The sequence below is a fragment of the Fragaria vesca genome, unplaced genomic scaffold (assembly GCF_000184155.1).
Source record: "Fragaria vesca subsp. vesca unplaced genomic scaffold, FraVesHawaii_1.0 scf0513160_u, whole genome shotgun sequence".
In the NCBI taxonomy this organism is placed as follows: domain Eukaryota; kingdom Viridiplantae; phylum Streptophyta; class Magnoliopsida; order Rosales; family Rosaceae; genus Fragaria; species Fragaria vesca.
Genome location: NW_004443448.1, coordinates 765,579 through 776,237, shown reverse-complemented (window position 1 = coordinate 776,237; position 10,659 = coordinate 765,579). Strand labels below are relative to the sequence as shown.

General features: G+C 38.0%; 2 protein-coding genes and 1 pseudogene across 2 annotated transcripts; 2 read left to right on the top strand and 1 right to left on the bottom strand.

The window, feature by feature from the left end:
* The first annotated feature begins 3,219 nt into the window (after positions 1-3,219).
* On the top strand, positions 3,220-5,088 carry LOC101295973 (patatin group A-3-like). Its single transcript, XM_004310145.1, has 7 exons — positions 3,220-3,354; positions 3,450-3,631; positions 3,737-3,926; positions 4,050-4,211; positions 4,290-4,592; positions 4,695-4,867; positions 5,010-5,088. Exons 1-7 carry the CDS (start codon positions 3,220-3,222, stop codon positions 5,086-5,088), a joined length of 1,224 nt encoding a protein of 407 aa, XP_004310193.1.
* A 401-nt stretch (positions 5,089-5,489) lies between these two features.
* Positions 5,490-8,565, bottom strand: LOC101295679 (annotated as a pseudogene).
* A 785-nt stretch (positions 8,566-9,350) lies between these two features.
* On the top strand, positions 9,351-9,737 carry LOC101295391 (SKP1-like protein 11-like). Its single transcript, XM_004310144.1, has one exon. The coding sequence runs from the start codon at positions 9,351-9,353 to the stop codon at positions 9,735-9,737; it is 387 nt and encodes a 128-aa protein (XP_004310192.1).
* Positions 9,738-10,659: the final 922 nt, after the last annotated feature.

Here is a 10,659-nt window from a genome sequence, read left to right as displayed (position 1 = left end):
AGAGAGAGAGAGAGGTGGGGTGTTAAATAGAATTTCCAGTTGAAAAATATGTCCAATCAGCAACTTAACCACTGATTTGGACGGCCACTTAACGGATGGACCTAATTGTGTGACATTGGATAGTTAATGGAGTAATCGATTGAAATTGAAAGTTAATGGAGTAAACTGTCGAGCGCATGAAAGTTAATGGAGTGACCAGTAATTTCTCCTTTATTTTTTTACTCTGCAGGCCTATATATAATATTTAAGGCCCCCAAAATTTGAGGCCCTAGACCCAAGCCTGCTTCGCCTTGCCCCAGGACCGGGCCTGCCTTGAGCTTATGTAGCTTGAATCGAGATTAATCTGGAGTAGCTTTTATTCTGAAACTAGTTTTTAGATTTCTGAATACATTGATTATGGAACCAAATGAAATCTCACTTTGACTTACCAATTTGTTGAATTAATGGTGAACTCATCACATTTTTGTATCTGTCTAACTCGAGGCTGTCAAATTCAGGTACCTAGAAGGTGCACTTGTTTCTTTCAACGACTTCCGATCCTAGAACCACCGCCCAACTACCACCCTCAAATGATTCTGGTCTCGGCGCACCGCCACACACCATCCACTAGTCTGCTCCCCCTCCTCCATAGGACAGATCGCTGTCGTCCCTAACATCCAATCTCACCCTTGCTCGTCGTGGTCGACCTCGCTCTGCCCGGAGAAACAAAGGCACCACCTCCCGCACCTGACTTTCAGATTGAGCCCTTCTCGTATCCCGTCCGACGACAACGCCCGCGAGGGCGTGCCGTCGGAGCAGGCGGCTTCTCTTTCTGGATGACCAACCGCGCCGCTTAGGGTTTTAGGAGCTAGTGAATAAGAGCTAACACTATGATCACTATCGATCATGTGAAATAAAAATTTCTATTATCATACATGTTAAAAGCATATACAAGGTGAATGAATATACAGACAAAAAAAAATCGCATATAAAAAATTAAATAACTATTGAAATAATTATCACGAGTTACATAATTAAATAGAGGAAAAAAATACATAGAGAAAAAAATGATTATCCTTGTTCCTTGATCGTTGTTTAGCACATGTAAAGTAGAAAAAGAAAACCTTATTCATTTTAGAACATTTTCTTGTTGATAAAAATAAGTTTTTGAAACTCAATACCCTGTATTATTTTATTTTCAAGAGATTTATGTTCTTAAAACAAGGGATAAAATTATAATAAGTAATTTATTTTAGAGATAATGAGTTTTGATGATTGATAAAGAATGAGAGGTCTAATGAGTGAATAAGAGGTATGATAAGTAATATATTGAACATATATGAATAATATATAAACAAGGTTATCTTAGAAATTTGAATAGATGTCTATTGAGTAAATACTTGTATTTAAAAATAAAATGGAGGTGTTAAAAACATGAGAGGTATACTGAGCAAATTTAGAGGTCTCAATAGCCGCAATCATAAAAAAACATATATAAGATTAATCATAAGTGATTGAGAAGTTTTGAGAGAAAATTACATAATAGCACATGATCAAATTTAAAAACACAAAAACCCCACTTTCAATATTTTCTGTACAAACTAGGACATAAGGCCAGACCCAAACTAATGGTACGTACCAGATCTGAATCTAGACTTTCATAGGCAAAATGACTAAAATACCCCTTTTTCAAATAAATTTACACAAAATGACACAGCAGTAGCACGTCTCTCGTCGACACGGCAGTAGCACGTCTTCGGTCGACATAGTAGTAGGACGTCTCATGTCGACACGGCAGTAGCATGTCTCTCGTCGACACGGCAGTAGTACGTCCATATATAGTAGCAGTAGAATATGTAGTGAATGATAGTTTGGTAAATATGTAGTGATGAATGACATACGGATATTAGTTTGTCCTAATTTGTTAATTTTCGTCCTTAAATGTTTAAGATAATGTGTAAAAAATGTATTTGTAAACTGAAATTTGGTCAGTAATTAATATGTAGTTTACTAAAGTTTTAAACATACATTTTAGTTTCAAGGAGTAAAATATCGATGATCATAGAAATTTCGATGGTTCGAAAAAAGGAAATCTCGATGGATATATCGAGATAATATCAAATATCGATGAAAAGTTTATCAAATTTTATCTAAAAGTTGTATATTCGACCAAAAATAGACTAAATATAAAACATCGGAAATATATGAAAATTAATATCGGTACGTAATTGTAAAAAACAGAAATTTCGAGGATATTTTAGATATTTTACTCATTGTTTTGTTTTAATATTTTGATATCAGAAAACACTCAACTAATCATCAATTAGTGACCATCATAAGAAGGGTTAGCTATCTGGCCTTGCTTGGTAATACTAGTCTAATACTAGTTATGAGAATAGGAGTTTTAACTTAGGTTAACGCATGCATGTGTCGATTGTTTTATCGAAATAATTTTCATATTTTTCAACTTATAGCTAGAATTCATTACGTATAGAAATCATTTGAGTAACCTAGTTAATTATATAGATCTAAGGCGGCGGCTATATGACGAACATGGTTAATTTAATCAACTATAAGGTAGTGTACGGTACTCTGAAAATAGCTGTGAGCCTGTGACTAATCTACACGTACAAAACTACAAATATAGAACACTCAAATGAAGTACTAGTCTCAAAAAAATAAAAATGCAGAGATGATGATATTTTGCATGCCTTCCATATTTATTCATGATTTACACATTTTACTCCTATATCTCCACGTGACTATACAAGGCACATAATTAATTAATTAAACTTAATTGGTTCTCGACTAACTACGTACTCATTCGTGAGCTGGAGGATTAACTTCAGCTTAAATATTCTCTCCTGTTATAGTGACTGATGTTTGTTAATTACGTGATAGTAATGTTAATTTACTTAATTACGTACAAGCGCCATGCTCAATTAAAACGTTTAATTTTATTAATCGACCATTTCAAATCAACCTGGAAACAATTTCAGTTTTTAAATTTGGTTAGGCATATATGCATGCATGAGGATTTAGCATGGTGTCTACTTAATTTCCAGGAAAATGATGAATATTGAATAGTATTGCTGCTAGCTAGGAGCTCAAGTAGTATAAATACCCCCTATATCTTTCAAATGGAAACTCATTCCCCAAGTTAAAGAACCTGTTCTACCAATTTGCCAAAGCCTCTCTTACATCGATCGAGCTAGATCAAAGTTCAAACTGCTCCTAGCTATGGAAAGAACTAGTAGTTTCGCTATGCAGCCCCCAACCTTCGGAAACCTAATCACTGTTCTGAGCATTGACGGCGGTGGAATAAGAGGGATTATCCCTGGAACCATCCTTGCTTTCCTTGAGTCTGAACTTCAGGTAGAAAATACATACACAACTTATAAATTATATATATGCACCTGCTTGTTTGATCAATCAGTTCAATATTCATGTTTCAACGATCGATGTTGCAGATGCTGGATGGTGAAAATGCAAGACTCGCAGACTATTTCGATGTGATTTCAGGGACAAGCACAGGTGGTCTTGTAACAGCCATGCTCACAGCTCCAAATGAGAATAACCGTCCACTATTTGCTGCCAAAGATATCAAGGACTTCTACCTTACGCACTCCCCCAAAATCTTCCCCCAGAAGAGGTACTTTAATGCTAATCTTATTTCTTTTCGAGCTCTTGATTATTTGGATGGCTAATTTTTTTCTTAGCTCTATACCATTGTTAAACCATTGTCGTCTACGTACAGTGGTTGGCTGTTTCCTCGTGCTAGAAAGATCATCAAAGCTCTAGCAGGACCCAAATACGATGGCAAGTATCTGCACGGCTTGGTTAGGGAAAAACTTGGTGACAAGAAACTGAACCAAACGCTGACTAATGTTGTCATTCCTGCATTTGACATAAAGAATCTCCAGCCAGCTATCTTTTCTAGCTTCGAGGTTCATCCCCAGTTCAATTTCACTTTTTACTTGTGTCGAAACTGGTGAACAAAAGAAATCAACCGCAATGATATATTTAAGTGAATTCTGATGTGCTTGTGCTTAAATTTATGGGGTGAACAGGTGAAAAATAAGCCTACATTTGATGCCCTACTCTCGGACATATGTATTGCAACCTCAGCGGCACCAACTTATCTTCCAGCTCATTTTTTTAAGACCAACGGCCTCAAAGGAGAAGTTAGAGAGTTTCATCTGATTGATGGTGGATTGGCAGCAAATAATCCAGTATGTTCAATACTCGTATTATCAAGTAGCCAATGTAAAATATTAAGAAAAAATAACCAAGTATTTTTGCCCTCGCAGACTTTGGTTGCTATTGGTGAAGTAACGAAGGAAATAATTAAGGGGAGTTCAGACTTCTTTCCTATAAAACCAATGGACTATGGACGATTTCTGGTGATATCACTAGGAACTGGTTCATCGAAAGCTGAACTCAAATACAATGCTCATGTTGCCTCTAAATGGGGTGTCTTGAATTGGTTAACCAGCGGTGGTTCCACCCCATTGATCGATGCTTTCAGTCAAGCAAGTGCTGATATGGTCGATTTGCATCTTTCTGCGGTCTTTAAAGCCCTTCACTCGGAGAAAAACTATCTTCGAATTCAGGTATACATATGCATCTACATATATATAGCATAAATTGGAGTTGAGTTGATTTATAATTGACGCACACATATAATTTGGATGGAAATGAACAACTACATGCAGGATGACACACTGAGTGGCGATGTATCTTCTGTTGATATAGCAACACAGAAGAATCTGGACCGTCTACTCAAAGTTGGTAACGGACTATTGAAGCAACCAGTCTCCAGGGTTAATTTAGAGACGGGCAAATTCGAAGCTTGTAATCATGAGACTAATGCCGAGGCTCTTAGAAGGTACCTGGCTGGCTATATACATACGTACATAAACATGTTTGGAAACCCTAATTGCCCAACAGGTTTCAATATATAAGATGGTAAAAATATATGCTTATACATTATAGCTCATAACAAGTCGCAACGGATATTTTCATTGTAGGTTTGCAAAATTGCTATCTGCAGAGAAATGTCTTCGCCTCGCAAGGTCTCCCCATGGACATGTTGCAAAGTCCCACTGATATGTCCAAAGTCTACGAGGAAGTAGTCTATATGTTTATATATATGATGTTTGAAGTAATAAAAGATTTGTTTGTAATCTCATATCGTGATTGAATAAAACTAATAAAGGTGGCCACCAGATGAAGGTGGAAACCCTAATTGTTTCTAAACTCATGGGAATTACAGCTTCAGTGCTTCCAGATGAATTATAATGCAGAACAAGCTAGTGCCATCGCATATAACAAGGCAGTAAACTGGTATTATTGATTGAGAACATAATCTCAGTAAGTACATACTGATCGAAAATTACAAGATAAACGACACACGTACTCTAGTCTTGAGCATATATAGACACCATCACTATATGTAATGGGCTTTTTTTTTATTCGAAATATCGACTGATCTCAAGCTTATCGATCGATCAGCTGGTTGATGCTGGGTTTGCTTGTGCTGCTGATGATCTGATTGCACGTTCCTTCCTTTCTTGGGAGAGCCTTTCCGCCATCCTACATACGTAAATTGATTAAGTAAACAAATAGTTGATTAATAAGAGTAATAAGAATGAAAAACATATAGCTTAATTTGATACAAATATAGTAGAGATAGAGAGAGAGTAATTTGTAATCAATAAGTACCTTCTGAGAGCCTCTTCATTAGTAATATTACCAGTGGCGGAGCCAGGATGAGAATGTCACCTAGGCTAATCATAGCATATAAAAAATTTTGTTCGACGATACAAGAAATTTTGATTAATTAATAATGACACATACATAGGGAGGGAGGACGTAATAAGCCTTACCCTCAAACACATAAATAAAAATTAACTAAACTTTACTCTACGAGGCCCCAAAACTTCAAAATCATTAATCACCGCTTCATTGTCAACCACTTCAGCAAATTCCTTTTCAATGTGAAGCACCATACAATCATCAAGAAAATCATCCTCTATCTTATTTCTAAGTTTGTTTTTGATGATATTCATGGATGAAAAAGCTCTCTCAGTAGTTGCAGTAGAAACAGGAAGAGTCAACACCTAGTTAACTGAATTCTATTCCCTATTCCAGTATTCCCTATTGAATTATATTCCCTAATTTAGTAAAACAACAATTAAAATTTAGGCAAAGAACAAGTCAGGAAGTAAGGATCGGGGAAAGAGGCAAAGAGCCATTAGGCATTAGTGATTAGCCAATAGCCATACCTGAGGATTGAGGAAGACAAGAAGTCAAGAAGTAGGGATCGGGGGATTCGGGGACTGCCGGACTGGGAAGGGAATCGACAGGAGCGCGGCGGCGAGAGCGACCGATGAGAGGCAAGAGCGACAGGCAAGAGCAACAACCAGTGGGCAAAAGATGAAAGGATTTGGGGCTTTACGCGTCAGGTGTGGTGGCTCAGTGGACAGTGGCTATGGGTAGTGAGAGACAAAGACTGAGAGACTAGAGTTTAGCTCTTTTAGTCTCAGATCGATGGGTATTGGGTATTTAGGTAAAGGATTTGGGTATATAATTTTTTTATTTTTTTATTAGAAGTTGGTTTTTTTTTTTGGGCTTCAACTTCACCTGGGCTGGCCCCGCCCCTGAATATTACGTTCATCAGGCTCATGGATACCGATATCTAAATTCAGCTTTGTAGCTCGTTTTTTTAACAGCGCCTCTCCCGCTTTCTTAAGGTCTCTCAAGTTTTCTTTCGTGGCATTATCCATACAATTCAGTTTGGCATCCAGTTTGTCATCCTACCACATTAGAGATTAGAGTTAAAGCATTACACAGGATGCCGTAGAGCACTATACGTGACCATATTAGTAGAGCAAATTATCAATCTACCTGAATTCGAAGGTAGTTATCATCAGACCAGAGAGCTTGGAAAGGGTAGAAATGTGGCAATCTACCATGTCACTACTGGCTTCACCAAGTACATACAACAATGGACATTTGAAGTTGGGTTGCATCAACCATCCCAAAATTCCCCAGAATTTTGCTTGATCGGCATCATAATGAGATTTTTCTGATGAACCAGTACCCAATGATACAAGTAGGAACCTGTCTCCCTGCTCAGCTGGCACAATCCGAGAGAAATCCGAATTTCCGTTCTTGATTTCTTTTGTCACTTCAGTTATAGCAGTCAAAGCCTGAGAAGTATAATTAACACAAGTGAATTTTTATTTTCGATGATAAATTTTATTGCTTGAGAAGTGATAGATAAATTTCATACCGGGTTATTAGCAGCCACTCCGCCATCAACGAGATGGTATTCTCTTGTTGAGGTTTTGAAACAATGCGAGGGAAGAAAAGTTGGTGCTGCTGAAGTTCCGATGCATATATCAGAGAGTAGATCGAGGAGGCTCTATTTTCTTGTTCCTTTTCAACTGAAAACCAACATACAGGTATTTCTTCTCATTATTATTAAGAACATTATATATTAGTAATAGGTATTTCTCATTATTATTAAGAACATTATAAATTAGTAAGAGCACCAAAAAAATATATTACATGTAGAAAAAAAAATCATAAAGATCAGACTTCTAACCTCATAGCTGGAGAAGATAGCTGGTTGGAGGCACTTAATATCATAGGTTGGGATCACAACATTGGTCAATGTCTGGTTCAATCGTCTGTCTCCTAATTTTTCCTGTATAAGCTGTGTGTAAATACTTGCCATCATATTTTGGTGCGTATACACCCTTTGCATTTTCTAAGACAACACCTAAGGCGTCACCAAAAGGACAGTATATACATTGCACAAGAAAATTAAGATCACGGTTTAATTATCTGTTAAGCATACTAGTAAGTACTAGTCACCCTTCAATTAATTATATTAGTTTTGGAGATATAATTACTTGATTTGAGGGAAGATTTTAGGGCAGTGTTCAAGGTGAAAATCGACAATCTGGCTAGCCGCAAACAGGGGACGTTTGTTTTCATTTGGGGCAGTAAGCATGGCGGTGACAAGGCCACCCGTGCTAGTCCCGGCGATAACATCAAAGTAATCGGCCAACCTTGCATTTTCACCATCCAGCTTCTACATATATATATATATATATATATATATATATATAACATAACAACCAGTAATTTATGTTACTTTCGTGTTTAGTATTCCAAACAGTTACACATTATGAATAAACATTTTTGTTTTGTTAATCACCTGGAGCTCGGAGTCTAGGAAGCTGAGCAGAGTTCCGGGAATAATCCCTTTGATTCCACCTCCGTCAATGCTGAGAACTGTGATTAGCTTTCCATGGCTGGGAGGGGGTTGTGGGAAAGGATTGCACTTGCTTTCTCCATCTGGACTAGCTAGCTAAATAAAACTGAGATAACTTGATGAACTTATGAACTAGGAAGATCGATTAGCTATAGATGATGAGGAGTGGAGATTACAGAGCTTGTGTAGGCTTTATATAGAGGTCTTCCGGCCTCCCATAATTTGTTTGCTACTGATACTAGATGCATGTGGAAATCATGAACGGTAAAAACTATACTCTCACAATATACCTTTAACATTTTTAACACTCGATCACCTTATGTAGACATGAAAGGGTAAAGAAGACTTCTGATATAAACTAAATTTTCGGCATTTTATGTACTCATATTGATCACATTTGTGAACTACGTACCCCGATATATCGAAATAACTCGAATGTGGATGTTCCCTCTGCAAACTGAGCCAAACAACTTTATATGCAAGCATACAAACATCTAGGTCATTTCTCATCAGTCCACACCTGAACCAACTCGTGTATGCACACATATCATAAAATTTTCCATTATCTTTTTATAGAAAATATAATTAATCCATGGAGTTAAAAAAAAATTCGTTTAAAGTTGTGCTATAGATTTCACGATTCTTTACTTTTTACGTAATACTACGACTATTATTACCGATGCGTTTTAGGTTATATGCCTGGAATTCGTTCACGAGTTTTCTTTCGGATGTTTCTGGAAATGGGAATTATTTAACCTAACTTGCCAAAACAAATCAATATTATGGTCCCGGATCGAGTAGATGTTTCTTTGTCTTAAGTGATATGGAGCAACAAAGGCCCAGGGATTACATTACAAATTACTTCAGACAAACCGATATTATCTGGGATATTCTTGTGTCCTCATATCCTCATGCCTTACTTAGCATGATCGAACTCTGCTACAGCCACAAAAGGGCAGCAAACTCAGACATTTACTTGCAAAATGAAGACCTGGACACTTGACTGCTCATTTGCTGAAACATTAACCCAGCTTGATTATGAATTTTACAGTTTAACCCTCATACAATTTACCCTTTCCATCACATGGTGGAGGATGGCTGCGCCGATAACGCCATCCCGTTGCCCAACGTCAGCGGCCAAATCCTTGCCAAGGTCATCGAGTACCTAAAGAAGCACCTTGACGACAAGGAAAGCAAGAATGATAATGATGAAGGAGTCTCTCTAGAAATTCGACGAAAATTTCGTAAAGATCGACCAGAACATATGCTGTTTGATCTGATAGTGGCAGCAAACTATCGGAACATCAAGGAGCTGCTGGACTTGACATGCCAGACTGTGGCAGACATGATCAAGGGAAAGACTCCCGAACAGATTTGCAAGACTTTCAACATCGAGAATGACTTCACTCCTGAGGAAGAAGAGGAGGTTCGAAGGGAGAATGCACGGGATTTTGAAGCCACAAACATTTGATTATTTTTTTCATATATATTATAAATAATTGAAACCAGTATGTTTCTTAGAACTTAGGTACCAATGTGTACTGATTTTATTATGTAATGAAGTTTTTTATTATATATATATATAGCCTTTCTCAGGTGCGGACGTCCGCACCAAAGTTTTGGTGCGGATTTTCATTTTTGCACCACTTCCCGATCGAATTTCCTCAAACTTCCTTCTAGACATATCTAGATCATCTTGTGTAGATCATCTCTGCAAAATTTCAGCCAATTTGGTGATCGTTAAGGCCCTCAAAATAGAAAAACAAATCTGACGGACTAAATTCTGTCCGGTTTATCATCTCCATTTGTTTTTCGATTTTGAGGGCCTTAACGATCACCAAATTGGCTGAAATTTTGCAAAGATGATCTAGATATGTCTAGAAGGAAGTTTGAGGAAATTCGATCGGAAAATGGTGCAAAAATGGAAATCCGCACCGAAACCTTCAGTGCGGACGTCCGCAGCCGAGAAAGCCTGTATATATATATATATACAGGCCGGATGTAGAGCGGACGTCCGCACTCCGACTTAAAGTGCGGACTTCGTCCGTTCTCTGCAGTCTCACGCCGGTGACAGCTTCTCTCCTTCCCGGACGACAGCACAGGCTTCCAAGACGGCTTCTCTCTTTCCAGGACTGGCCGGCGACAAGTTTTCCGGCCAACCTTGATCAATCATGGTGTTTTCCGTCCAGAGCTTCAATCCGGCTAGAAAACTTGTCACCGGCCAGTCCTGGAAGAGAAACCGTCCTAGAAGCCTGTGCTGTCGTCCGGGAAGGAGAGAAGCCGTCGTCGGCGTGAGACGGCAGAGAACGGACGAAGTCCGCACTTTAAGCCGGAGTGCGGACGTCCGCTCTCTATCCTTTCTGTATATATATATATATATATATATATATATA